The sequence below is a fragment of the Aspergillus lucknowensis genome (assembly GCF_044049455.1).
Source record: "Aspergillus lucknowensis strain CBS 449.75 chromosome Unknown BJX67scaffold_12, whole genome shotgun sequence".
Classification (NCBI taxonomy): Eukaryota; Fungi; Ascomycota; class Eurotiomycetes; order Eurotiales; family Aspergillaceae; genus Aspergillus; species Aspergillus lucknowensis.
Window position 1 is genome coordinate 311,973 of NW_027263556.1, and position 26,728 is coordinate 338,700.

The 26,728-nt window shown below is 51.6% G+C and overlaps 9 protein-coding genes across 9 annotated transcripts; 6 read left to right on the forward strand and 3 right to left on the reverse strand.

The window, feature by feature from the left end:
- Window positions 1–508: 508 nt before the first annotated feature.
- BJX67DRAFT_38025 (uncharacterized protein) lies at window positions 509–1,547 on the reverse strand. The gene is made up of 3 exons (XM_071032755.1): window positions 920–1,547; window positions 601–861; window positions 509–523 (listed from the first exon to the last, which is right to left on the reverse strand). The coding sequence occupies exons 1-2, from the start codon at window positions 1,297–1,299 to the stop codon at window positions 675–677; spliced, it is 567 nt and encodes a 188-aa protein (XP_070887786.1). The 5' UTR covers window positions 1,300–1,547; the 3' UTR covers window positions 509–523; window positions 601–674.
- A 745-nt stretch (window positions 1,548–2,292) lies between these two features.
- Window positions 2,293–3,615, forward strand: BJX67DRAFT_38119 (uncharacterized protein). The gene is made up of 2 exons (XM_071032975.1): window positions 2,293–3,136; window positions 3,199–3,615. The coding sequence occupies exons 1-2, from the start codon at window positions 2,549–2,551 to the stop codon at window positions 3,496–3,498; spliced, it is 888 nt and encodes a 295-aa protein (XP_070887787.1). The 5' UTR covers window positions 2,293–2,548; the 3' UTR covers window positions 3,499–3,615.
- On the forward strand, window positions 3,447–4,387 carry BJX67DRAFT_37750 (uncharacterized protein). The gene has a single exon (XM_071032124.1). It carries the CDS (start codon window positions 3,634–3,636, stop codon window positions 4,150–4,152), a length of 519 nt encoding a protein of 172 aa, XP_070887788.1. The 5' UTR covers window positions 3,447–3,633; the 3' UTR covers window positions 4,153–4,387.
- Window positions 4,388–5,387, reverse strand: BJX67DRAFT_37947 (uncharacterized protein). Its single transcript, XM_071032579.1, has one exon. The coding sequence runs from the start codon at window positions 5,190–5,192 to the stop codon at window positions 4,623–4,625; it is 570 nt and encodes a 189-aa protein (XP_070887789.1). The 5' UTR covers window positions 5,193–5,387; the 3' UTR covers window positions 4,388–4,622.
- Window positions 5,388–7,435: 2,048 nt separating this feature from the next.
- sha1 (putative calmodulin-binding protein Sha1) lies at window positions 7,436–10,768 on the reverse strand. Its single transcript, XM_071032569.1, has 2 exons — window positions 8,013–10,768; window positions 7,436–7,951 (listed from the first exon to the last, which is right to left on the reverse strand). Exons 1-2 carry the CDS (start codon window positions 10,675–10,677, stop codon window positions 7,560–7,562), a joined length of 3,057 nt encoding a protein of 1,018 aa, XP_070887790.1. The 5' UTR covers window positions 10,678–10,768; the 3' UTR covers window positions 7,436–7,559.
- Window positions 10,769–12,486: 1,718 nt separating this feature from the next.
- On the forward strand, window positions 12,487–16,360 carry BJX67DRAFT_379758 (Mysoin-binding motif of peroxisomes-domain-containing protein; the record flags this gene model as incomplete). The annotated part of the gene is made up of 9 exons (XM_071032649.1): window positions 12,487–12,535; window positions 12,597–12,787; window positions 12,841–13,322; window positions 13,385–14,450; window positions 15,302–15,311; window positions 15,366–15,406; window positions 15,468–15,897; window positions 15,986–16,272; window positions 16,343–16,360. 9 exons carry the CDS (start codon window positions 12,487–12,489, stop codon window positions 16,358–16,360), a joined length of 2,574 nt encoding a protein of 857 aa, XP_070887791.1.
- Window positions 16,361–19,238: 2,878 nt separating this feature from the next.
- BJX67DRAFT_38324 (uncharacterized protein) lies at window positions 19,239–21,143 on the forward strand. The gene is made up of 4 exons (XM_071033419.1): window positions 19,239–19,623; window positions 19,688–20,126; window positions 20,181–20,375; window positions 20,435–21,143. Exons 1-4 carry the CDS (start codon window positions 19,541–19,543, stop codon window positions 20,726–20,728), a joined length of 1,011 nt encoding a protein of 336 aa, XP_070887792.1. The 5' UTR covers window positions 19,239–19,540; the 3' UTR covers window positions 20,729–21,143.
- Window positions 21,144–21,626: 483 nt separating this feature from the next.
- Window positions 21,627–22,090, forward strand: BJX67DRAFT_379760 (SEC61-beta family protein; the record flags this gene model as incomplete). The annotated part of the gene is made up of 2 exons (XM_071032650.1): window positions 21,627–21,990; window positions 22,056–22,090. The coding sequence occupies 2 exons, from the start codon at window positions 21,627–21,629 to the stop codon at window positions 22,088–22,090; spliced, it is 399 nt and encodes a 132-aa protein (XP_070887793.1).
- Window positions 22,091–23,557: 1,467 nt separating this feature from the next.
- Window positions 23,558–26,496, forward strand: BJX67DRAFT_349262 (sodium:solute symporter family protein). Its single transcript, XM_071028727.1, has 3 exons — window positions 23,558–24,327; window positions 24,380–24,552; window positions 24,605–26,496. The coding sequence occupies exons 1-3, from the start codon at window positions 24,176–24,178 to the stop codon at window positions 26,347–26,349; spliced, it is 2,070 nt and encodes a 689-aa protein (XP_070887794.1). The 5' UTR covers window positions 23,558–24,175; the 3' UTR covers window positions 26,350–26,496.
- Window positions 26,497–26,728: the final 232 nt, after the last annotated feature.

Genomic DNA, 26,728 nt, shown 5'->3' on the forward strand with positions numbered 1-26,728 from the left:
TCCTTACTATGAGGGATTATTCTTTTGGAGGTCAAGACAGAAAGCTCCTCAGCGCGCGCTTTGATTGACGCACTCCCAATCGATCCCAGCCAACGGGGAATCAAAGCCGATCACATGTTGCGAAAACATTGTTCTCCCCAGCAGACAGTTTCCGGTGTGCTTTTCTCGAAGCTGCACTCTGGACGGGAAATATTCTCAAGAGTCGGGAATGTTACACAGATCGAAACTGCCAACCCAAAAGGCAAATCTTGAAAGCAGCCTCGCGGGACTTTCGTCCCTCTCCAAATTTGCCCCCACGATATTGAGAAGGCGGCACGAGCTTCTGCCCTTCTCGTTCTGTGCAATGTGCGTTCTCTCAAAAGCCCTTGAGTCCATCCGAAACTTCACCCGCCGGAGAAACACCGCCCACTGGCAAGTCATCTGTCCGTAATTACGGTACAAGCAGCACGGCAAGTCAATCCGAACTGGTGGACGACTGCCCTCTGGCAAGCCCACAGTTTTCCTTGTCCTTTCAAGCCTCGTCCTGGTCATCTGTCAGCCGTTGTTTTCTTCGTTTCATCAGAAATCTCGTGAGCGGCTCTTCGGCCACCATGCTCGTACCAATTTGTAAGACGTTCTGCCCGGTGGCATTTTCCAGAAAAGCGCTGTCGAACTGTGTGCCCGAGAAGCGGCTGTCATGCCTGGTTGAGAAGCTGCCCCGCCAACCCTCTCCATCCCCCATTCGGCCTCCCAATCGCAAGCCGCCTCTCCAAGACGCTGGAGAAGCTCGAGCTCGTGAAACACGGCGCTGTGCGCGCTTCGCCTCTGAATCTCTCGTGATTCCTCAGGCCCCTCTCACTGCAGGCCGCTGGTTTAGCTCCACTAAAAATGCTTGGTGTTAGTTTTGATAGTAACTTTTCCAGATCCAGAAGCTACCTGCGTGGAAAGAGGGACATTTGTCATTACGGAACGGCTCGTCCATCCACCAAATGTATGAAATCGAGGACAAAAAAGCCTCGCTCCTGGAGATGTCGCAGTCCGACGGACAGAGCAAGCCAGTGACGACTTTGAAGCCGAATTGTAGTACAGTCTGGGTTTCGATGAAACTCCGACTACCTTGGTTTGGCCGTGGCTGGAATCACAGAGACGTCGACAGCCCCACAGAAAAGTAATGACGGTCGAAATACCACACAACACGGCTCGCGATGGAACCTGCCGTCCAGATCCACGGGTGGCACGTTGGCACGCCGAGCTTCTCTCGAAACGATTCGACATTCGACAACCAACGTGTTTCATTCGAACTCTTTGTTTCGTCTGCATGGTGGTTGAAGACGAAATTTCAGGTGGAAAGTTTCTCGACTCGAAGCATCATGACGGGGGGCGAAGCTTCGTCCCAGCAACGCGCCCAAGACATCAATCTCTCTGACCGGCAAGCCAGAAGAAGCAAGAATTCCCCCACAGTCTGGAGTGAGAGCCACAGAAAAAAGCAAGCAGATGCTTCGAACGAGAAGATCCCCTGACAAGTCATGGCATTGATCGCAAAAAAGCGGGGTGGCAGCGACCAAGCACCAACTCACCGCAGCTTCTCGTCGCCTTGATCCCTGGACAAGCTTCTTGAAGTTCAGCGATACCCCCACTTTAACCAAAGCATAAGCGAGAAAGCCCATGCAAGAAGCGACCTGATTCGATCAGGGAGATTTGTTTTTCTCGTCTTCCCAGCAATCAGGATCGAGTTAGTAATATCAAGCCTTCCACAGCCAGTTGGTATCCAAATTGGAAACGAAGCTCATGCGTGCGTTCTCCTGCAGCCTCGAAGGATGCTTCAGCTCCTTGAGCACGCGATACGAGTTGGATTCTTTTTCCCGAACCTCAGCCCGCATTTCGTGAAGCTATTTTTGAAGGCCCCAAAAGGTTCCGCTGCGGGGTCATCAACACAATTCCTCAGTCCATTCTTTCGCTGCGATCCCGCGGGCAATCGAACTGCCTCATGTTTCGCAGATAAGCAAACCCCACGCGCCACGACCACCTGTCCAGGTTGCACAAGATGCCATGCATGAGGTGTTCGCACGTTGCTGATAACGCAAAAGGGCAGCCATGTGGCCCAACATGCAAGCACACGTACGCTCTCCTCAAGAGGATACTATTCCTCCGCCATCATCTGGAAGGATGATGAGATCAAAGATCCTCCCTCTCTCCCGAGCTGCTGAAGGAGAAGACCCCGTGACAGCAGGGCAAGTAAAGTCTGCCATCAGTGGGCGACGCTGAAGTCCTGTGGAAGTTGTGCTGCAGGCCTTCCGATGGGGCAATGACACCAAGTCCCTTTCAACAGTTCCAACTGAGTGGAAAGTGATGAACTGTCACTGGAGAGGCACTTCGGCTAATTTTGGAGATGGTCTCTGGGACGAATTGTGACTTCGGAAGTTTGCGACAAAGGCTCAGTCCTTGAACAGGATGAGGCCATCCGCTTTCTTTTCACTTGTCATATCGCCATGGGCGCAAGCGTCCAAGAACCACCATCTGATAGTCAAGAATGCAGATGATCCAAGTCAATCTCAAGTGACTGGAAGTGATGATGGTGATTCGAACACTGATTGGACGAAGTATTCTCCTAGCCGACGTCGGCGGAAGATTGTATGAGGCATTTTTGTTTTGCAGCTGGCCATTCATTCCCCACAGCCTCCGAGTGCACGGGACTTCGCCGGTTCTCTTGGATTTGGGCCGGTCTCTTGTTTGGCTGCATGGACTTCCCAAAACAGGACTCCGTAAACTCGCGACAACTGACACTGGCTCTTGCAACAACAGAAACCCAGACACCTTGGAGCTGCATCCCACTCAATTTCTTGGACCCGTGCACCTGGGTTGGTTCCAAGCAGAAAAACAAAGGAGCAAACGAAACAGATTCTCAATTCTTCCCATTGTTACCCCGAAACCCCTAACTGGCCGAAAATATTCCCAAAACCCAGCCAAGCCCAGCAACCACGACCAGAAATTCAAGTGTTCCTCATCTTTTGGCGCTCTGGGATGGGAACAAAATACGCGCGGTTGCCGCCTCGACGTCTGCATTTCCGCTTGGTCGAAAAGAACGATCGAAGAAACACCCTTGGTCACAGATCCTCCGACCAGAAGCCCTGCGATGGTAATCAGAATACCATACCTGGTACTGTTCGTCACAAAACGCGGAGAACGATGGCTGGAAGAGCTCATCTGCAGTGTAACCAGCGCCGAAAAGTTGAACCTCACGAATCCCTGCTTTCGCCCTTCTTGGATGAGTTATGCTTGATGGTACGAGAAGGACATCAAGTATTTCCACCCATCGCCATGGACAACCAGGACCCGCGCTGGGCATCACCCTGCTTTGCACGGTACCTCGTTCCGGAGAGGCCTGGGTTTTGGGGAAGAGGGCATGTGTGCTTCGGCAGCTTGAGCGACCAGAAATGTGCCAGGCTGCTCCAGACCCTGCCAGTTACACCCTTCCCATCGCTGGAATGCTGGGGCGCGACTTGCACGCATCTCTGTTGACCTCATGATCGACGGCGACAACTTCAGGGTCGATCAGTACGACAGCCAAGACCTCCGCCAAGGCTCGCCAAGAGCAGTTGAGGGAGCTCTTCTTTCTCCCGATTAGGCCAGGGCGTCTCGTTGGCAAAAGGTCTTATGGAAGGTCACGTCCTCCCCTTTACGGCTCCTGGAGAAACTCCTTTTATCCGCCCCTTGCTCCCCCGGACTGAGACAGACATGGTGTTTCATACCACATCAGCGCTTGGCAACGTTCCGGTTTTCAATCCATTGAGAAGAGGAATCTGGCAGTCCATAACAACGCCACTTCTTGTCTGTACGACTAAGCACCAGTCTCCCTGTGCCAAGAAGACAGGACTCCGAGAAAGGTGGCAGTGGGCAAGGAGGATTGCGATTGCAATTGCAACTACTGATTACGTCGTGCTGATGCCAACATCGGGCGGCTGGAGCAACTCCGGACGGGACACAACGTCCGCTCGCCTCTCCCTTGACTGTCGACGGAGGAATGGTTTCAGCGCATTTCTCCTGCTCTCCTTGCCTGTCCAATGTTACCCAGGACGGGGTCACAGCGCACGAAGCTATGCCAAGCAGCGCGCCAAGATCTATTTGAAATTCCTCACTGCAAATCCTGACACGGAGTTTCACGAGTCCCCATGAAGGAGTCGGCATGAGGGCGCTGAGCATCAAGACTTGGCAGCAGTGAATCGGGACTCTCGGAGTCCATATGGGGAATGAGGGCGCGCGTCTGGTCTTCAGTTTGGCGGCAGATCATCGTTGATCATCTGCCCCGAATGGTGAAGAAACAATCTTGGCGATCGAGGGTGTTCGCTGGCTGTGCTTCTCGAGTGGCCACGCCCTCTGCTCGGCGGGCGCAGATGCTGTTAGAAAGAAATTAGTGATGCGCGTCGGGATGCGGCGGGCCCGTCGACTGAATGACAACGGGCATTTTGCGCACCCTCTCCAGTCACGGCGGACCGGTAATATTCATAATTTTCCTCACAAAGCCCACCAGCCTCTCACAGACAAGCCTCGAGCGGCGTTACGGCCCTTCCGACCGAAGCGCTTGCTTGATCCGTGGGACAATGCATCAAATTTCCAAGCCTGCCAGGTGACATACCATCCCACTGTCATCGCTCTGCCGAAAGGGCTCCTACCGCAAAAGCTCCTGCCTTGTCCAATTCTGACGGGGCTCGACGTGGCTTGTTCGCAATCCTCTCTTGGCGGACCTCCGCGCTTCCGTCTAAGCCACTCGTCAAGACGTTGCGAGACCTGCGAGTCTTGGTATTGTAGCGACTATCAAACTCAAGGCACCAAGATTCAAGACTCAAAAGGAATGGTGCCAAGCTTCTACAAATACCGCTTTGGATGATCGTCAACCGAGCCATTATCAGGCCGATGCTTGCCAAAATTGCGTTGACTAATCGCCAGGCGGCAGAAGTTAAAAATATTGCACCAACGACCTTGGTCGCCAGGATGAGCCACGAAGATGGTGGTTTTGACAAAGGAGATACAGAGCCGACTGGGAAGCGTGGAGCACGATAACATCGCCCAGTCTTTGGCTTGAAGCAGTGAGGATGAGATCGGTGGATGGTTACAGGACCAGGTACAACATCGCGCCGCAAAATCTCAAACAGGGGGGCCATACTCGTGCACAAGTAGGCAACCATTCGTACCACAAGGCTACCCCCTTCATTCATCTGCCACCAGCTAGGGTTTCCAATCCACCCACAGTCGGTGAACTAGGTCTTGTGATCATCGGCACGAACTCAGCAGGCATTACTTCAACTCAGTCTGGAGCAGGTTGGTGGCAGATTGGCAGGATATCCACCAAAGGCATCAATACCTATAGGTATGTGACTTGATAGAAACAAGTCATCTCTTTCTCATTTTCGTTTGAACCCTATTCCAGCGGCTCACTAATTGCTGAATCAGGATCCCGATACGTCAAGTGCAAGAAGCCCCGACATGTAACGACTGACATGGATCGATGAAACTACCGCCCGGACTCAGCCGTCTAGCCATGACGATGGCAATGACGACTCGAGCTCACCAATAGTCGCGAAGGGTGTTGAACTTCCTAAATTGAGACAACAATGCGTCCTAGCGCCTTACGGGAGCTAGAATCGAGCCAGGGAGCCACGCCTACCCGCACGAATGCGTTGATACGTACGGACACACACAAGCAAGGTATGTCACTTCACCCGTGAACCGTCACTATACTCGCTCTATATCCTCTCGATGAAGGGTCTGCGCCTCAAGGCCCTCAGCATACCACGCCGTATCGTTAAATCATGTCCCCATCTATGCTATACACATCACAAATCGGACATGGAGAATTTTCGGTCCAGGGAAGGCGATGACGGTCCAGCATCTGATACTTCGCATATTAAAAGTGATATTCCGCTACAGCGCGGGCACTATGTAAATCCCATACTGGTTCTGCGCCGGCTGCCCGCTCCGTGTTATACCTAGCGTTGAACAAGGGTATTATGGGTGTTGATCGTGACCCTTCGCTTGCGTTCAGTGGCATCCAGGAACCGAAAGGAGGCCTCATCTTCGCATTTACCCCGAGATATCTCGCGAACATCATGACCAACGACATTTTCGAGCAGTGGATAACCATCGGCAGGTAACGGGATCAGCCAACCGAGCCGCCAATAACAGCTCGATGGGAGTGGTCCAGCTTCGTAAGGTCTGCTTATTCCAAGTTCAGTAGCCATTTTCGTAATCCACACCTGATGAAATTTCCACCTAAGTCGAGGGATAAGAGAAGAGAGACGGAGTGGCTTCAGTTTCGATCGGATTGTACACCTTGCAGGACAAGCATCAATCCGGTAAAATAGTTCCCTACTCGGGTACTCGGTACTGCTTAGCGACAGAACACTCGTGGAACACAATACCATATATCCAAGAGAGCACGAGATGGGACGAGACGACGGTTCCCACTCATCGGCACTCCAATGCGAGTCCGACGTCGACACGACTCGTCCTCCTCGTCACCTCCCCAGAACCAAAAACATCATACGCATTCTCGGTGTGTTTCACCGCAACAATACTGGCAACGACTTGAACCGGGAACTGGAACCGAAGAGAATCATCCGCGACGAGACGGATATTTTCCACTCCCACACTCTCCCGTCCTGCAGCTTACCCGGTGCCGCACGCCGTCGCCTTCCTTTCCTACCCGACGAGCGAAGACAACACCAACTTGAAATACCCGTCCCTTGACTTGCATATCTAGATACCTACTAAGATTGTCAAATAACACGCGTTAGGAAAGGAGAATACCCATGTCTCAACCCATCATCACCACCAGTTATTGATACCCCCGATGTATACCAGGCACCAAGATAAATCCCACTCCATCTACCCTTTCGATTCGCCAGCTTAACCTGCTTCCTACCACTCTTTACAGCGGCAGTGGCAGTGTCCACAGCTTCATTCAGAGATGGTCGAAAAGCTTACGAATTATCTATCTATATATAATCTCCAATCAAATACCCCAATTCCGGCCCTTGAACTGTGCAAAGATTCGCTCCAGGAGTGTTTGCGTCGGGATACCCGTCGGGATACGTCGGAGACCGCGGATACTTATGCGGACGCCTAATCGGTAGGCGTTGTATCTTGTAACTTACTGCTGACGTTGTTTACGAGGGCCACTCAGGGTTAGCTGGCGGACGGGACTTCGAGCACCGATTTGGAAAATGGGGGGATGCCAGCTGGTAGGAGACAGACGTCGGAAGACGGGTGCAGATTCCAAAACGGGATGGCCCATGTCAGGGTCCGCCAACTGCTGCTTTGTGTAGGTAGGGTCCATGACGAAGTATACTCGTAGGAGCGGGGGGTACCTGTACCTATATCTGGCTGGTATTGAGTGGTTCGCTAAGTGTTCGAAGCTAACAAATGAGATATCATACAACGAAAGGATGCAGTAAGTAAGTCAATTAGGAAACAGCCACAATTGGCACGACACGACAGTCCAGCTGGCATGGCAGATGAAATCAACACTCAACACAGACCAACCCAAGACTCCCAAGCACCAAAACAAGACCGAAGGGGAAAATCTATCTCCCGCGACGCAGGGCGATCCTAGTGGAAGTCGACGCGGACGTAGCAGGTTTCCTCCCATGGATAGCTTTCCTCGTCACGGTGGTCCTCCGTCGCCGTCGCGATTTATTCTTATTTAGTCTCCACCAATGCAGGATAACGCTCTTCGCCCAGAGAATCCGATCCCTAGTCTGAACGACTGCAGCGCATTGCCGCGCAATATCCTTCGCGACGGTTCGCTGTTTGTTCTCGCGGTGACCGAGGACGCGTCGCCATGCGTTTTGGAGGACGGTGGCCGCGCGGACACGTCTCGTGGTTGGGAGGAGACGGGAGCAGAGGAAGGCGAGGGCTCCAATATTGGATTTTGTATCGAGAATGTGAGGGCTGGGACCTGGGGAGACAAGATGGACTGTTGTTCCGGTGTTAGAGCACCGGACTTGGAGGCCGCAGCCGCAATTTAGAGGACTTACTGAACTGTGTACTGCATCCCAGCACTCGTAGACGGTCTGCCAGTGGCACACTGCTCCCGGTCGTCATTTGATCCTGGCTACCGCGGAGAATGTAGCCTTCATATTCGTCAAGGATACATTCGTAGACTTTGCCATCCCCTAAGTTTGAGGTGAGGTCGGGATGTAGGCCCTTCAGCTGGACGACGAGCGTTGCCCATTGCTCGAGTAATGCTGCGGGCTCATCACTGTTCGGATGCTCATCGAATACGTTGCCGTGAGCTTCAAGCTCAATTCCGAGAGATATAGCTCTCTGCGTCAATTGATGGATTTCATTTTGTAGGCCGTCAAGGTCAACAAGTCCACGAAGGCCCCATCTGCTGACTAGACCCCATAGGACCGCAATAGTCTTTTCACGGTGTCCATCAACTAGATCCTCAGCCTTGATACCGTTGATAAGCTGTCTGCCCTCGGCAGTGGAGGCCAGCGCTTCCAGGGCTGTTCTGGTATTGAACACTTTCACTGCGCGGCTCAAGCACGGGACTTTCAGACGACCACATAGGGGCCACTGGGAGCCTTCTAGGCTCCGAGATAGGCTCATCTCAGAGGACTTCGTATCCTGAGGGTTCTCTCCGGGGTTGGACGCAGAAGGATAGAGCAACAATTCCACAATCCTTGCCAACCTAATGCCGTCTCTCATGTCAACAGCAATGTTGGAGACTTCATATTCGAACTCCTCCAGTGGATGTTGCTGGTAGGATACCTGGCAGTCTAGCTGGCCTAGCGCTTTGCTGATGTCCCCGCAAGACGGCAGCAGGAATCCGGCTATTGCCTGGAGCACTGCATGAGAGGACTTGTAAGGCGACGAAGCAAGGAATAAACAACGAGAAAGCGACGTCTTCGGACTTAACCTCGCCTTGTCCAACAAAATAACCAGCATGATGCTGCGAAGAGCGGTGCGCCGATAAGCACTTCCTGATGCGCGGGCATCCTTGACGGCGCGCTCACTGGTATCCCGTTCCATGTCCTGATTTTGGACCAAGAATGCATCAAGAAATTTTTCAACTCTCTTCTTCAGTGTCTTCCCCATATGCAGAGATGTGCGACTCGTAGAGTCACAGATGCTTGACGATTCCTTGATAGGAGGGATTATTCTGCCCGTGACTGTCTCTAATGCGGCCATTAGAGCTTTCAGATCATATGTCCGAAGCCAAATATCAATGAATTTCCGCTTCAGACCCAGGTCGTGCTTGAGTCGGCTGTTCCTCGATAGGATTTCTTTGGGGATGCTCAGAGCACCATACAGCAGCGATGCTTGTAGCCTTTTGTACAGGTTTGTGAAGGAGGTGCATTGATAGAGAACCAGAAGCTCATGTCGAAGAACAGCAGGGTCATTTGCTAAGACACCGCCATTTGTCTTCTCAAATATCCCATTTATCAAGTGTGTCAGAATGACTTCTTGGTGAGAAAGCCAATTGTCATCATACATTGATGGGTTCGTAATCCCACGAGTGAAGACGGGATGATCATGTCTGCTATTCTTCAAACCGCTCCCGGTGAGAGAGGAGCCCGTTCTAGAACTGGATGTCTTCAGTCGGCTCGATAAGTTGGGACTCCTGCTGACCGAAGCACCTGTCCTTGCATTCGAATCACACCTCGTGTTGGTACCACTCCTAACCGATGTCCTAATTGCGGTGAGGCCGTTGCTTGTTTTCGGCACCGGAACATTCACAGTCTTCGCCGAGAGGGGTTTATTTGGGACATCGGCAGAAGCAAGCATGACGCGAGGTTTGTTCCTGGCAAACTTCGAAGCACTTAGTTCACTGGCAGATCCGCTGAGCTTGGCCGCTTGCAGGACTTTATCCTTAGAACCAACGAGAACCATCCCTGGAGGAATGTTCTCTTTTCCTCCATTCTTTCCAGGTATATCAACTCCGTTGCACGATTCTTGAGTAACGTTCGAGCCACGCTGTAGCGGAACACGTCTGGGAGATAGCGCCTGTAACCGTTTTGCTTGCTGTTTCTTCGCAATCTGAGATTCCAAACTCTTGATCTCAGTGGTCTCCGCCGCGAGATGCTCCAACTTGCCAGACTTGAGCGGACTGAACAGACCCATGAACACGCTCGCAACAGTAGTGTCCTCGGGGGGTATATAGAGTGTGTTGCGCCGTATATCCTTCTTCAAGGGATCTTTTGCAGTACGTGGCTCTGCCTCGCCACTGATTCTCCTGAGGAGTTCGCCATTCTTCCGCACATTCGGCCCCGTACTCTGCTTCTCGGGCTGAATCTCATATCTGTGCCGGGAGTGTTTGATTGGACTAGGTGCAAAGCTGACCCGAGGACGGAGCCTTTGTGCTGGCTGGGTCAGTAAAGACGTCTTGCGGTTTGAAGGGCAGATAGCCGATTTGATATCCCTTGTCTGCTTGAGCTGAGTACGTTTCTCATCGTCATCGCTGTGGATGGTAAAAGATGTCCCAGTCTTTGCTCTCCGCTTTGGCTTTGCTCCTGTTAAGATTGGTGCTTTAATTTCGGTGGTGAAGTCGATATTTTGCGTGTCATCGTAATTTCCCAGGCCATCCTCCCAGAGGCTATCGAACGAGTCGCTCCTGTGTGCGCTCTCGTCCTCGAATATCGGGCTTCTTGATCGTCGGGGACATGGTGTGCCGAGGTCTTGAATTATACCAGACATATCTGTAGCCTATCTTGCTAAATACGATCCAAAAAATCGCTGGGAGTCACGATATCAAGCTCACGATATCAAGCTTCCGGTCTAGAGGGGACTCGGTGGCCAAGAGCCACGGGGAGGTGATTCGAACGCAGTGTAGGTGTATACGATGCACAGAATCTGATAAATAACTAAAAACTGAACTTAATGTTATCGAAGAAAATCTGGATGAATTCACTCCGCATCCAAATGTCGACTTGGGTACTCGAGGCCCCAGCGAGATGGAGAGACGTGATGTTGACGATCTGGTTGCCCGTGCAACCTATCTGGCCTCAGGCAGCGAAAATCCGTGACAGACCTGCCAGATCCCAGATAGGTTTCTTTAATCAAGGAGCGACACGGAATTTTACGCTTTGAACACTTGACTTGGGCAGGATCCCAGATTATCGATCTTCGAATCCGGAACCAGGAGATTGTGTGATAAATGCCCGAGCCGATGGCATCTCGAAGCGAACCCGCCCATAATATGAAGCAGAGCGGCAAGCAGTCTCTCTCGACAAGCAAAATCGAGGAGCAGGTAACATGTCGGTGACCTTGAATAATGGTGTCTCAGGATTGGTACTCCATTATTATAGTTGTCCTCACGCGAAGCCTGTGTGGTTCGTCCAGCTTATTGAAATCGTGGGGCAGAAACACATCCCCGGCAACATTTTATATTTTCTATGCCCAGCTTCTGGAAATGCTTCAATCATTGGTGACGCAACGCTTGGGACATCATCATAATGAAAAAAAAGCAACAAAGCTCTCGTAGCCATTCGAAAGTGTACTGAAAGCCACGGGGCTCAACGTATCCCTCGTACCCAAGGATGGGTGTCCTGCCTCTGCTAAAGCATGGCTTGTCGAACCAAATTCCCTGAGGTCGGCGGTTGTAGAGTCAAGACTCGGAAATGCACACTTGATCGAGTAACTCTAATCTTCTCGCCTCAGCATCTCGGCTCGAGGCGTGCTGCATCGGCGGCAAGCTGAGAGCGTGTGATACTCGGAAAGGTTCCCTGTCAACCTGAAACGAGCGTTATGCCTTGAAGATCCGACCCGAGGGACGGGCTCATGCAGTTAACACCTGAAAATCATCCTTCCCTCGGCCCACCCCTGCGGAGATGTATTCACAAGAGCCTCTCACCAAAACAACATGGAGGGTTGGAACAAAAGACTCAATAACTCCTGTATTTTTACCACCGTCTCCCCGTGCGGATGAGGATGGCGTCAATTGATTAAACGAGCCTTGGAACAGGGACAGAGATTCGCAGTGGGGCGAGTCGACCGACCCATGCTGAGCTCCTGAGAGAAGGAGCTCCGGCAGACCGTTGGGACGACCCGTGATCCCCCCTCCGATTCGGCCATCCCCAATTCCATTTCCACCTCCCCTTCCCCAGACATGCCGCCAGACGGCCGACTGATCCTCAACGTGGCCCTCTGGACCAAATTTGTCTTTCATATTCGTTCCTCACCAGCCAGGTTCAGGGGAGGCTCGCGTTGACTGTCTTTCAACTTACCCCTTGAAATAATATCTTTGTTCCCCCTGCAACCAGAGTTCACTCCTCACGCGCTCAACTTCCTTCGCCTCCAATAACCGCCTTTGCACCATTTCGGCGGCTCAGTTCAGGAGCTCAGAGGCATGGCCTTGGAGTAGCTGTGGCTCCTGCTCCTACACCCTCTGTATCTACCTACCACCGACGTTATCCGTCTGTAAAGCCTCCGCACGCTCAGTCGAATTTCTTTTGGAGGCAACACCGGACGCTCCCCCCAACGAAAGGCACGGAATGAGTATAAGTCATGGAAGCCCTCGTCTATGAAAATTCGCCATTAGCCGAATATCTTCGAGGTTAGTTTGCCGGTCCACGCGGCTCTCAGGAGGAAGCACACTAACTTTCTGGGTATCTTAGGGGAAGGCGAACACGACCCTGACTGGACAGTCAAGGAAAATGCAGACTCATTGGAGTCGACCGCTGCCGATTTTGCACCGCGGGGAGCGTCGAAATTTCAAACTCGTGTACGGAATAAACTCCCCAAACCGCTAAACCTTGGGGGCTCCCGCCAGACAGCGGCTTTGAGCCGGCTTTATGACATCTGTGCGGTATGTTAAATGCGTACCACAGCACTGAACATGCTAACATTCGATTTTACCAGTCTGCATTAAATTCGCGTGTTGGGCGTAATGACAACGAGAGATTCTTGGAACAATTTGGCTATGTTATTGTTGCATCGCAATTATTAAACGAACATAATGCTCCATCATACACCTCTGCTGCTGATGTGCTATCCAACACAAACGCAACGGACCTGCCCTCGATTTCCACAACATTTGGTCTGCAGGGCGCGTTTGTAACCGCCTCGACCTCTTTCTCAATCGCTTGGCTCTTGCACTGGTGCCGACCTCGAACCGGAACGGGAATCAGCCCCCGGAAAGTCGGTATTCTCTTAGTCCTCGTCCCTGTGATTGGGATCTTATTCTACGCTTTCGCGAAACGCCAGTGGCTCAAATACCTTCGACATCAAGCTGTCGATGCAGCCGTGCTCCTGGTTGGCAACGCTCAAGGATTTGACTCTGCAGCCTCCGCTTCGGTGGTATTTATACAGGAGGTGGAGCTGGTGTCCAGAGGCTACCGCATGTACGTCCCAACTCATGACTCTCGACGAGGTCCGAGACGGAAAGATGCTAATTTGCCTATAGAAGTGCGCCGTTACCTCCGATAAGTAGACTTGAGGATCAGACTCAAATACGCCGGTGCCTAAGGCTCCGTCGCGCCGTCTCTGACTGCTTCTACTCCATGCTGGATCATTACCTCCAGTCTCAGCATACCCTGCAGCCATTGACGGACAGCGCCAATCTCGCAAAATATTACGACATCTATGACATTTCACAAGCAGACCTCTTGGACGCTGAAACAACGCTTGCCGACAGAGAAACGGAAGACCAATATTCTTTACGCGGTCTCCGAACCCTCTTCGGAAAGCTCTACATCACCCGAAAAAGCATTCTTTGCTGTCTTCTAGCTCTGGGGGCTGATGGTGGCGGTTCTGATATCACTAGATGGAGTACAGCTGTGGAACAGATGCGGAGTTTATCCGCGATCACAGCCGACAACATGCAGAGGATGACTAGTATTCTCAACGAGGAGGATCGAACCGATGAGGCTACCCCGCCCTCCCCACTTCCAACAGCTTCCCCTAGCAACGACCGCCTCCGTTCTCGGTATCGAAAATTGAATTCTCTTTCTCAGGGAATCCGTGCTCTTCATGCAAAGATGCACATCCTCAAGGAAGTCTCTACTAGCGACCTGGAGCAAGCTGACACTAGTGATGCTGAAGCATCACTTCTGGCTCAATATGAATCAATTGGATCTGATATTCGGGGCTTGCTGCAGGAGTGGGAAGCGGGAAAGTCCAGCCTAGTGACAAGCCTGGACAAAGAATCAAACGCTTCTCGCTCAAGGCCACCGAGTGGGCTTTCCCCCTTGTCTCCTACGCCTAGCCTGGGGGGCGCTACCGCAGTAGAAGGCAGCCCTTCTGATGCGCTGAAGGCTTTGAACGGCGAGAGCAGACCTGTTTCCGGAATAACCTACAGCATTGATGACGTTGAAGAGATTTTCGAAGCCGTTGCCCTCCCGACACGAAACAAAAGGGCGTCCTTAACCCGAGAAGAGCGTATCGCGCGTGTGAAAGAAGATAGGGCCAAGCAAGCAGCCGCACGAGACCGTGTCGACGCCAATACAAATATGCTGAAGGAGCTCGAGATGGTGATCAAGCAAAGACCTCGAACCGGACACTCCAAGCGGGTCACAAGCTTCTGATACATTTTCTACACAAAAACGCCTGGGTTATCTCCGTACGATACCTATGTATATACCCTTTGATTTTGCATATATCCTGCCCAGGAACCGAACCGATTCTTATCAGTCGTTCCAGTCGCGCGATTGATACCCAGACCGTATAGAGTTGGCTGGAGCTTGGAGTTGGAGTTTTCCTGTTTTTCTTTCCTTTTGCTTTTCCGGTCGTTCTTTATTTATTCGGGTGGGGTATGGTTCTTCGCTTTCTCCTGTGCATCGTTCCGCACACTGTATCGATATTGATCTGAGCATCGTGGGCGTGCTGCTTGGGCGGACACTCTACTTGGAGTAGAGACTGGATGATTTCATTCCTGTATCACGAGGAGGAGTAAATATGTACACTGCTAAAATGCTATTAATAAACAGCTCTTCCCTTCAGTGAAACAGTGAAGCATTCTGCTTTTTTCTCAGGCAGCTACCTGTGCACGAACCTCCTTTCTGCCTTGGGCGATAACTAGGCTGAAAATGTTCATATTGCCTGGCCTCAGGCAAGAGACGCGCGACCCTTTCACGCGCGTTCGCTTCCCCACCCTCGAACGCGAAATTGACAGCCTGCTCGCTCTCTGGACCTTCAATTTCCCCAGCTCCTCTCAACCTCAAGTCGATTCTCTTCTCATAATTACCTGTGAGCTCCGAGTGACATCCTACTTCTGTAAAACACAGCTTTAATCACTTGACACCGCTTCAAGAATCCATTGAACGCCGGTTACTCCACGTACTCACGTCATTTTTTTACCGCACCCATACTCAACACCACACAGCACCGCAAGAGTAAGTTACTGTGAGCAGGCTGTCCTGTTCAAACCTATCTAACCGCAAGCACAGTGTTGGAAGCTCGCCTAGAACAAGCAAGTCTCCTCAAGCGCGTACGTGTGGACATCCATTCCAATTGGTCTCGTTCGATCACTCACAAGCTCCCTTACCCAGGTCGTCGACGCCATTAAAGATCTTGTGCAGTACTGCAACTTCGATTGCAATGACTCCGGCATCGCCCTTCAGGCCATGGACAACTCCCACGTTGCCCTCGTGTCCATGCTGCTCAAGGCTGAGGGCTTTTCCCCCTACCGCTGTGACCGTAATATCCCCATCGGTATCGATTTGGTCTCCCTGACCAAGGTCCTGCGAGCTGCTCAGAACGAAGATATTCTCACCCTCAAGGCGGACGACTCTCCCGATGTTGTGAACCTGATGTTCGAGAGCGCGGAGACGGATAGGCTAAGCGAATATGATATTAAGCTGATGGATATTGACCAAGAGCACCTGGCTATTCCCGAGACAGAGTACTCTGCTACAGTGGAGATGCCCTCAGGGGAGTTCCAACGGATTTGCAGGGATCTCAATGCACTTTCCGAGTCGGGTTCGTGGCCGTTCTCTTTGCTTTAAGTCTACGCGGCGTCCGGTTGTTTTCGGTTTGTTATATGGAACGCTAATACTCAATTCTACAGTCGTAATCGAGGCCACAAAGGAGGGCGTCAAATTCTCTTGCCAGGGCGATATCGGCAGTGGCTCTGTCACTATCCGCCAACACACCAGCGTTGACAAGCCCGACCAGAACGTGTCCATTGTACTCAGCGAGCCCGTTGCTCTCACATTCTCCCTCAAATACCTCGTCAACTTCTGCAAAGCCACCAACCTCTCGAACAAGGTGACCCTTTGCCTTTCCCAGGAGGTGCCTCTGCTCGTCGAGTATGGCCTCGGAAGTGGCCACTTGAGGTTCTACCTCGCTCCCAAGGTAAGTGTTCGCGCTCCAAAGCCCATCGACTATGATAGTTTGGAAAGCGTACCAATGGATTTATCTCTAGATCGGTGATGAGGAGTGAGTACGGCTCGGGTGATATGAAGCATGAACTAGTTATTACGACCACGAAAGGGGATGTTTCGAAAGGCAACGACTATAGCCCTCATATTTCATTGTTTTTCTATTGTCCCCAAAATATCCCTTGAATATTGACAAGATATCTTGTGGAGGGTAGAAGTCCATTATATTGTCCATTCTAGATATCAAGCGATTGATGGAGTTACCTGTTTACATGTGTGCTTGGTTACAATCGGACATCAGTCAAACTAATTGCGACTTCATTTGTATCATGACCTGGGCTTTCAGGGAACCGAGTCCACGGAAAACCCTAAGCTGGGTGGGATCACCCTGCCCTATCATCCTTACTATCCCATGTATAGATTATAACAGCTTCGGTATATACATTCCCCATACTCCTCACCACAGGCGAGCAAGATCAACCTTCTTGTCTATCGACAATCCTAACGGACCGCGGAGTCCCAGACCCCACAAATTAGCAAGGTCACAAAACCATCCTCTCCAGCCCCCCTCCAACAATCAAACACAAAAGGCCGGGGGGATACAAGGGAAAACTAACCTGAAAAAAGGAGGTGAAGCGCCATCCCCATCAGAATAATCGGAATCGAATGATACCAGCCCTCCCAATCCCGAGGGGAAAGAGAAAAGCTCAGGTATGCTGCGTATTGCACTAAAGTGTCGTGCCCCCTCCTCGACGAAGAGGACACACACAATCTTCGCAACGACTCTCCCAGGGGGAAAAACCAGGGAAGGACGAGCCTCCCTGCCCCGATGTTTCTGATGCCAATTGCAGATGTGTAAAAATCACACCAGACCCTCAAGGGTAGTACCGGCCCTTTGCTTCCATCCCTCCCCTGAGGGGAGGGGTGGGCATGGAGCGGGTTGTGTGGGCTGAAGATTCCTCCGAATTTCTCATTTGCAGGGTGTGCCAGCGAGATAGTGAATCTCGGGCCGGCGGACAAGATGTGGTGGTCTTGCCGTGTGTAGCAAAGAAACGCAGCATTGATGGGGATGGCGCTTGGAGAGAGGAGAGGAAAAAGACATGGGAAGAGGAGGAAGGCATTTTTGGCTTTTTGAGTCACCTGGGTATGGGTTACCGCCTTCTTTATTTGGTAAGTACATAGTCACGTGGAGGGCAATTTTGGGGCTGCATCGTCCAATCGCCGCGAGGCAGAGCACCGATTGTCCGACCAGCCAGTCCCTTGGTGAGCCGGCCGGCTGACAGGAAACGTCAGAAGAGGATCCCGACTATGTCTCTGGTTGCCTTTTTACAAGGTCTCCGGAAATCAGCTTTCGATATTCTATATGTTGTATACCGCCCATCAATGTTGAAAGTGAACGCAAACCCATGCATCTTGACCCCTGCGGCTTGTCTCAAGGCCTCAGGGAGTCCACATTGAGCATCACCGCTCGCTACTCGTCTGCCGTTCTTCCCAGGCGACAAAGCCACACCTAAACCAGTTTGGGAACGGCTAAAAGTGGCTTGCATGCTCACAGCCACCACTCCTTTTGGCCTGTGGGTCCATGGCTTTGGTACAATGGAGCTCTGATCACGCACGCTCCATTCAGGATGAGCAATGTGCGTTTTTCCACCAGGGACTTGAGCTCCGCTGGACTTGAAACGAGCGGGAGTTGATGTATGATTGTTCTTTTGTGATTATGCTCGTATGCACCATGCCCATTATTTCCCGTTGTAACGGATGCTCCTGCAGGGCTTGTAAACAAATAAGTTGCCTCCCAAGGTATCTTTGAAGCACTTCCGCCGTAGTTGACGCACCTGCAATGCAGGCTCGCCCTCACTGTTCGAGGTCTTCGACAACTCCTGAATTTCTGCAGCGTGTTTGCCGATATTCCTATTGATGGCTGGAACATTCAAATCTGACGATCTGACAATGGGTGGGCGAAAGCCAAGGAGGCAGACTTATCGGCGTCGAAGGACGAGAGCATGTCCACGTATCGCTCTGAAGTAGCTTACTTCAGAGTAAGCTCTGAGCCAGCCCAGTAGATGAAGATTGGGAGGTCTTTGACATAGCCGATTAAGCATCTGGAATGCAGTAGGGAAGGGGGAATGGGTGTTGAGGAAGAACCAAGACCGAAGCTCCTTCGAGTCACACAGCATGCGTTGCCAGGACGGGTGACCAACTTACAACTAAAAAAAGTGTTGGATGAGCAAGTCCGGAGTAATTTCAGGATGAACGGCAAATAATTCCTGACCGGGAAGAAAGCTGATCAATGAGTGGGAACTCGGACTGCAAGAAATGAGGGAAAGGTCACCGTTAGCTGTCAGCTTGATTGCCAAAGAGCAAATGTTCTGGAATTGCACTGAAACTTTTGCTGTGCCCTGAGGAATTTCCGGAGTCTCCCGCTGTTTCGCGTCCCCAGTTTGAGCCTTGGATTTTCTCTCTTCGCCTTCGTCCAAAGTTCCTTGACCCCAGCCTCATTTCCGGGAGTCAACTTGTTCCTTTGAGCTCCTTCATTCTTTTGCTCTTGCATTCTTATTTCTCGTTTTCCGTCGCTCGTTTGCCTCGATCACAGTTCCGCCATTCTTCAATTTCACCAGCCAGCGGATGCTCAGCCTTCGACCTCGCCTTTGATGATCGATGTGAGCCTCCCCGCCCGACACAACACGGCGTTTCATAGGTCGCTTGGCAACCACCAGCATTCTCTGGGGGAATTTTAGCCATCTTCCAAATTGCTTCTGCGATCGCTTTCAACTCTTCCTCAGCTCATCTCACCCCCAGTCCGTCGTTCGAACGCAAGAAGGGTTCCCTGGGGATTTCATGCTTGCCGAGGAGCCTCTCCTCAGTGCTTGTCTGCCCCTGGAAGTTCTGACCTCCTGAACCCTGGAACGGCTTCAAAGCGAAACCATATCAGGGACGGGGGAGACGACAGGGCCCGACCGACGAAAATCCTCTCACCACTCCTCCTGATCAACGGCCAACCGCTCTTGGCCTGCTTACCACCTCTCCGGTGGTAATCCGCCGTACTGTATCCCCAAGCATACCCTCCGGAGGACTCAAGCTCCGTTACGGAGCACTTCGTCAAAATTTATTCCCACGGATCGCGTGCCTCGCGGGCCTCCCTCCTCGGCGGGTCCTTTGATCCAACATTTAGACGGGATCACGGGGGCTTTCGCGCGAGAGAAGGATATACAAATGTGTCTCCAAATCCACCATCACGCAAAATGTACAAACCAAATTCTATGTGGACATGGTCTTTCGCCATAGTCACTCTCGTCCAAACAATCATCACACTTGCTCTGGAATGGTATGTTTAACTGCAGAACTTCCCTTGGTCTTTCTTGACTGACGCCGAGGGGCTGGTATTATAGCTATGTCTTTGCCAATTTCCAAATTCAGCTTCTTCCCGCAGCCGAAGTAATCAACTCCTCAAAAACGATCCCCACCTTCCTTGCGTTATACAGCTTTGGGTTCATTTACGAGCTGATCCTTGTTTACGATGCCCTCCGCCTCAAGAATACCATCCAGGTCATCGGCTTGTGTGTGTGTAATATTGGTCTTTTGGTTTACGGGGCCGTGCAAGTGCAACAAATCAAGGAAGCTGTCAAGATTTTGACGGACAACGACGCCATCGACGAGGATATTTGGAGCGAGACCGAGCCATTCCTGATCATTATCCCGATAGTTGTGGCTATGGGTAGTGTGTTGATGGTCATCATCGCCTGGAAGCTTTATGATGAATTTGCATGGTCCATCTACAAGCATATCAGCGCTGATTTGCGAATGAAACGTCGGTATCTCACATATCAGGTGCGTTGTATGTGAAGACCAGGGATTTGAGGCGGCGACTAATAGCGTTCCTAGATTTACATCGCGCTGCTTAAGTTTGATTTTTTCTTCTTCCTTGGTTTCACAGTCCAATTCCTTGTTGTCGTTACCAACCGAGAGGATATCGAGTTCGCTCTTACCACCGCCGCCATCCCGATTACGATTTTGATTCTCCTCTGTGCTGCTTTCTTTGTGCGCCGCGAGAGCTCGATCGGAATGATTGCTATCATCGTATGTTCCCGCAGTACCCCCAAACGTATTTCTTTCTCTGGGTTGCTGACAATATTTAGCTTCTCTACTTCGCAGCGATGGCGTATTTCCTCTTTAAGCTGGTTCGTATGTACCAGCCAGCTACCGCCAACGAATACATGCTTGCTCGTCGATCATTAACGTTCTTCGCCATCATCACTCTTATCCTGATTGTGTTGACCATTGTCAATGCTTGCATGTGCATGCACAACTTCCACAAGGGATTGAAGCCTCACATTAACAAGAAAAAGAAGGGCAAGGATGCGGAGAAGGGCGGCGCGACCGAATTGTCGAATGTCACCGGTCAGGTGCCTACTCGAATGATGATTGACTAAACGAAGATCGATTCAGCGGGGAGATAATGCCGCGCAGATTCGCTTCCTTTAGCAGGGCGCTGAGATTACTAGGAAGTGCTATATCTATATATGCTGCACAATTGGCCATCTCTTGTTCTGGGCATTGAACTGGGGCGTCTTTCAAAGATTTGCAATATGATACCTTTTCCCTACGTTACTCGGGTTTTTGTCACGACTGTTTCTTATTATCTTAAAGTCTGGGTTTTCGTCTGCCGATCTGTTCTTTTTATATATCTGTTCAAGGTCCGTAGCGTTTCCTTGATGAACATCTCTATCTGCTTTAATTTAGCTAGCTCCTCTTTTATGTCAAAGTTATCACGACTGTGCAAGTTCTCTAATGCACCCGGGCTGTTCTCCGCTCCCACAAACTGGACAATATATTGACCCCAGAGATTAAGTCGCCGTTTTATCTTTTAGGGAAGCTGAAGTAGGGTATACTAGTATTTAGAGGTCTGGGATGGGGCGACTCGCTCATGCCGCAAGCAGCCTGGTCTTAGGGTGAAATACGAATACTCTCGAAATGTAGAGTGACAGGTTGTGGTTGGCTGAGAAGCCTGGGGGAGGAGAGAATAACCATACGTGACCATACCAAGCCAGCGTGGAAATCGTGAGCGTGGCCTCTTTGAGCAACTCCAGACTTGACCTTCCCAGTTCTCAATTTCCGACTCCCACCTTCCTCTCCCTCCACTCAGTCAATTATTCGTTTCGCTTCTTCGATCAAGTTTTGTAATATTTACTGTCGTTTGCCGAGTGTTTTCCTCTCCTTTCATTTCGTTCTCATCACACAATGGTAGGTCGTTTTTGTCGATCTCTGCTCCGTTTTCCACATCAGATCCATCGACGGCGTGGCTTCATTGAAAGGTCTTTCTCGTCAACGATGCTAACCCGATCTCTCTGCTCGAAGTCTTCCGCTCGTGCTGCTTCCCCACTGACCTCCGGCGCCGAATCTGGGCCAGACTCCAAGTCCGCTGGCGCCGCCTCCGCTGTCTCTTCCGTCAACCGCCCTTCCTCTCCAACTCCTCCTGGTGGCCCTCGGGCTGCTCTGCGTCGTCGCGCGGCCGCTGACTACAAGGAGTCTCAACGCAATGCCCGCCCTAGCTCGACTCGCTCTGCCGGTGCTGGCGGCTCCTCCAGCACTATGCTGAAGCTGTACACGGATGAGAGCCCTGGTTTGAGGGTTGACCCTGTTGTCGTGCTGGTTCTTAGCTTGGGCTTCATCTTCTCTGTTGTCGGTCTGCATGGTATGTGTTCTGATGTCAAAGGGGTAAGGGTCAGTATTAGAAGACTGACATGCGCGTTCGTCTAGTCATTGCCAAGATTACCCGCAAATTCTCCTCGTAAATTGCGATATTATGATCGAGTTCCTCGACTTACTGATCTCTTTCGAGATTTGTCGAGGTTGACTTGGAGGAATGGGAACGAGACGATTTGAGTTGGCTCGAATGTGTAAGGGCTGTGATTTTTGCTCGATGAATGTCTCACCTCTTGCAAGGCATGGGACGATTGGGGCGTGCGAACCGACTTGCGTCATATATCTGGACCTTCCAAAATCTTATACCCCTCGATACCTCCTCTGTTTTGTTCCAAGCGCCGACGAGCTTGGGATACACAGTTACGGAACCCGATTTCCTTTTCTTCCTCCCTGGAGAGCTTCTCGAGTTCTGCTATCCGGAACCTACCTGCAGCGTAGGGTCTTTCGGATATTTCCTTGTTTGCATTCGGTACTCGGATTGGCATCTAGTTAATACAGTGTCGTTCAAGTTAGCTACAGTTGGGGAGCAATGCACATGTATAGTATGATTTTTGCCAGTCTTGATAGGTTCTGTAAGTCTCAACTTTCGATTCAAGCCTGAAGACGTCCCTTATTGGCCCTGGAGTATCGACTGGCTCACCATTCGTGCCGTACAACCATCGGCACTCTCCTCGCCGGCCAAAGATTTCATGGGATTCGGGCGATCGTGAGAACGTCATCGGGTAGATGTGCCGCTTTATTGAGACTCGCGACGGTGATCTGATACTCTTGGTCCCCTCTGCCATGGTTTCGCGAAGCATGCAACTACTAATCATTCACTAGTCTGGAGAAAGTTAGAACAACCTCCACCACCCAGGCAGCCATTCATAGAAGGCTTGAGAAGCGGATCGGGATATCAAACGCGTTATCCGCCATGGGGTCAGAGCTGTGGATGCTCTTGCAGGGGTGGATTGGCCTAAATTTGGGGTACAAAGGGTCGTGGATGCTTGGGGTACATGCAGGTGGTCGTCAGGACAAGGGAGGAAGGTGGTAGGGCTGGGACTTTTGACATGGGTGTGAGTAGGTTGTGGAGTTTTTCATTGGACACTGGACAGTGTTTTGACCTTCCCGGGTTTGAAAACCACAATGGGGCCCGCTTTGTTCCTTAGGTACCTTTGCCTCTGAAACCACCTGGGCTGAGTGCTGGATGCCGAACTTGGAGAGAGAAGCGAGCCATATCAGGAGCTGACCGATTTTGAAGTGCATCCTCCAGAGTGAAACCTCTCCCCCAGATCCTGGGATCCTCAGCCAGAAATTGACTAACCATGATAGGCATTTCAGAGGAGAGCCCGCGGGCCCTGGCAGCAGGGGGAACAATCCAGGACATTTTCATCGAATGGGATGCTCTGTAGATAACCTTGGAAAGAGGGCTGAGGTGCCAACTGGCAGGTGGGTTTGCTGGGTCCGTGGGGAAACGCGGAATATGCGGATAACCATTAGTGGCAGTTTCGAGTAAGTCAAAGCCTGGCCGGGATGTTATCAAGATCATTCGAACGGCGAACGAAGGAGAACTTGAAGGAGCGTTGAATCCTCATCAAACAACCGGGTCGGCGAGCGGCGCCCACTTGCAGGCTCGCGCCGATGGGCTTATCTCTCTTCCGCCGGCCAATAAGCGACCACAGAGCTTGACCTTTGCTGATAAGCGTTCGCCAATGACAGCTCGCGGATTCCACTCCGTTTTGTCTTCGCGATAATGAGCAGCCGCTGGTCAAGCTCCTCACGCTGTCTCAACCACGGCTGTCCCTCGGGCAGAAGGACCCTCAAGGATGAAGCTAGCTTTCTGGAGTCTGACCCAAGAGCAGTTTTGCCAAGCTTTGGTGGCTCTTACGAAACACGATGGCCCTTATCAACGCCTCTTCGGCTTGGATCCAGGCCATATTATATCATTTTTATTTATCATTGCCATCGACAATAATTCCCTGACTATCGCGACTGTCGCTGAGTGAGTTCGATCGTCAGTCTTGCGAATTCGGAGATTTTACGCCTTATATCAGCCAGTCGCTCGCCCTTCTCGGAGGCTTGAGTTTCCAGTGACAAGTTGGAGACCAAGTTTTGGGCGTATAGTCCTTTTCGTTACCTTGATACTGGGATAATTCACTAATTGTGCTTGACTTGCCTATCATACTCATTCAGACATGGTTGCTGTTACTGCTGGCCCCGATGCTGGGGCTACAGAAACAGTTGCCTTTGTTGCTCCCCTCTCCCAAGCGTTTGGATATGGCATTATCATCGGGTTAGGGTTCGCCTTTGCCTTGGTGATGATCTTCATTACCTGGGCTCTCAAGAGGTATGTCTCGGATCTCGAACAAAGTTGTGAGCTGCCTCTGATGATTCTATAGGTATCAGCATGAAGTCATCACCTCTGAGATGTTCTCCACGGCGGGACGGAGTGTCAAGTCTGGGCTGGTGGCCTCCGCTGTCGTGAGTAGTTGGACTTGGGCGGCTACTCTTCTCCAGTCGTCTGCTGTGGCCTACCAGTACGGCACTTCGGGCCCTTTCTTCTATGCATCTGGTCAGTCTTCATCTATGACATGACAAAAGATATCATGCTAACTCTCTCACAGGTGCTACCGTCCAGATTATATTGTTCGCAACTCTAGCCATCGAACTGAAGAGACGAGCCCCGAACGCACATACCTTCCTGGAGGCCATTCGTGCGCGCTATGGGGCTGTGGTGCACGTCGTATTTATTGTCTTCTGCTTAATGACCAACATCCTCGTTACGGCCATGCTGCTCACTGGCGGCTCCGCGGTACTGACGTCCATGACTGGCGTCTCAACAACTGCAGCTTGTTTCCTCCTGCCAATCGGTGTGGTTCTGTATACCATCTTCGGGGGTATCAAGGCCACCTTTATCACGGACTACATGCACACTGTTGTCATTATCGTCATCATCTTTATTTTCTCCCTCTCCGCGTACGCCACGAGTGATAAACTCGGGTCTCCTGGAAAGGTGTATGACTTGCTGGTCCAGGCTGCACAGCGTCACCCCGTTGAAGGAAATGCAGAGGGAAGCTATCTAACAATGAGGTCAAAGGAAGGTGGTATTTTCTGGGTTATCAACCTTGTTGGTAACTTCGGCACTGTCTTCCTCGACAACGGATACTACAACAAGGCGATCGCGGCGCATCCAGTCCATGCTTTCCCTGGATATGTCATCGGCGGTCTCTGCTGGTTCGCCATTCCCTGGCTTTGTGCAACGACCATGGGTCTCTCTGCTCTCTCCCTGGAAGGTACGCGCCGTATCGCGTCGGTCGATGTGACTGCAGGCCTTGTGCTCCCCTTCGCCTCCGTGGAACTCCTCGGCTACAGCGGCGCCGTCTGCACAACCCTCATGATCTTCATGGCTGTGACCTCCGCCTTCTCCGCCCAGCTCATCGCCGTCTCCTCAATCTTCACGTACGACATCTACCAAGCCTACATCAACCCAGCGGCAAAGGGAAAGCGGCTTGTCTGGATATCTCACTTATCCTGCGTCCTCTTCGCCATTGTCATGGCCGCCTTCGCGACAGGCCTCTACTACGCCGGCATCGGCATGGGTTACCTCTACCTCCTCATGGGAGTCATCATCTCCTCCGCCGTCTTCCCAGGAGCCATGACCCTCGTCTGGAAGGGCCAAAACTGGATCGCAGCGGCCGCCTCCCCAGTCCTCGGCCTCGCCATGTCCCTAATTGCCTGGCTCGTCACAACAAAGAGCGAATACGGCGAATTCACCGTCGAAACCACCGGCGCCAATTACCCCATGCTCGCCGGCAACGTCGCCGCCCTCCTCAGCCCCGTCGTCTTCTCCCCAGCCCTCACATATATCTTCGGCCCGCAGAATTACGACTACGAGTCCATGCGCGCGATCCGGAAAGTCGATGACTCCGACGTCGCCGCCGCTGCACACGTCGACCTCGAACTCGTCCCCGGCGAAAACACCACACAGGCACAGGAACAGGAGGAAATCCGTAAACTCGACAAGGCGGCGCTCATCTCGCGTGTGCTGACAATCGGGATGGTCGTGTGCTTCTTGCTCCTGTGGCCGATCCCCATGTATGGGAGCGGGTATGTGTTCTCCAAGCAGTTTTTCACGGGGTGGGTTGTTGTGGGTATTATCTGGCTGTTTGGGACGGCGTTTGGAGTTGTACTGTTCCCACTTTGGGAGGGGAGGGCGAGTATGGTTAGGGTTGCGAGACTTATGGTGCTTGATGCAATGGGTAGGAAGAGGGCTGCGTTGGAGGGGCATAGGGAGATGGAAGAGGAGACAACATCGGGTGTTGTTACGCCCACTGAGAAGGCGGCTGTGAAGTCCGATTCCACTGCGTGATTTGGTTTCAGTTGTTTCTCCGAGTGGCCTGCCTGATGTACTGTTTTTCGACCAGTCAGACTGGTTTTGATTATACCCCTTCTGTTTTCATTTATAATTTCACCCGAATTAGTACCTTTAACTTTTGACTACATGGTACACTGGATATCGAATGGCGTCTCAATTGTAAATGATATTCATGACCCACAATCAGATACATCTCCAGAAGAAGGAACAAACTGCCAACCGATGAAAAAGGACATGCTAAACCTTGAACCCAACAAACGAAGACAAAAGAGCCGCGAACCCGTAGCCATGAGATACGAGACCTCATCACTTATACGCATACTGCTGTGGAGACGGGGACGCCGCCCCCGACGCTACAGGCGGATTTCCTTGC

Excerpts from the sequence above, each read along its gene's own strand:
- BJX67DRAFT_38025 (XM_071032755.1), bottom strand. The coding sequence starts at position 1,299 with ATGCAGACGAAACAAAGAGTTCGAATGAAACACGTTGGTTGTCGAATG. Across the intron at positions 862-919 it reads ACAAATGTCCCTCTTTCCAC|TGGAGCTAAACCAGCGGCCT; the intron begins GCAGGTAGCTTC and ends AAGCATTTTTAG.
- BJX67DRAFT_38119 (XM_071032975.1), top strand. The coding sequence starts at position 2,549 with ATGATGGTGATTCGAACACTGATTGGACGAAGTATTCTCCTAGCCGAC. Across the intron at positions 3,137-3,198 it reads TAATCAGAATACCATACCTG|CGCCGAAAAGTTGAACCTCA; the intron begins GTACTGTTCGTC and ends CAGTGTAACCAG.
- BJX67DRAFT_37750 (XM_071032124.1), top strand. The coding sequence starts at position 3,634 with ATGGAAGGTCACGTCCTCCCCTTTACGGCTCCTGGAGAAACTCCTTTT.
- BJX67DRAFT_37947 (XM_071032579.1), bottom strand. The coding sequence starts at position 5,192 with ATGAATGAAGGGGGTAGCCTTGTGGTACGAATGGTTGCCTACTTGTGC.
- sha1 (XM_071032569.1), bottom strand. The coding sequence starts at position 10,677 with ATGTCTGGTATAATTCAAGACCTCGGCACACCATGTCCCCGACGATCA. Across the intron at positions 7,952-8,012 it reads GGGATGCAGTACACAGTTCA|TCCATCTTGTCTCCCCAGGT; the intron begins GTAAGTCCTCTA and ends CCGGAACAACAG.
- BJX67DRAFT_38324 (XM_071033419.1), top strand. The coding sequence starts at position 19,541 with ATGTACAAACCAAATTCTATGTGGACATGGTCTTTCGCCATAGTCACT. Across the intron at positions 19,624-19,687 it reads ATCACACTTGCTCTGGAATG|CTATGTCTTTGCCAATTTCC; the intron begins GTATGTTTAACT and ends CTGGTATTATAG. Across the intron at positions 20,127-20,180 it reads GTCGGTATCTCACATATCAG|ATTTACATCGCGCTGCTTAA; the intron begins GTGCGTTGTATG and ends TAGCGTTCCTAG.
- BJX67DRAFT_349262 (XM_071028727.1), top strand. The coding sequence starts at position 24,176 with ATGGTTGCTGTTACTGCTGGCCCCGATGCTGGGGCTACAGAAACAGTT. Across the intron at positions 24,328-24,379 it reads ATTACCTGGGCTCTCAAGAG|GTATCAGCATGAAGTCATCA; the intron begins GTATGTCTCGGA and ends ATGATTCTATAG. Across the intron at positions 24,553-24,604 it reads CCCTTTCTTCTATGCATCTG|GTGCTACCGTCCAGATTATA; the intron begins GTCAGTCTTCAT and ends ACTCTCTCACAG.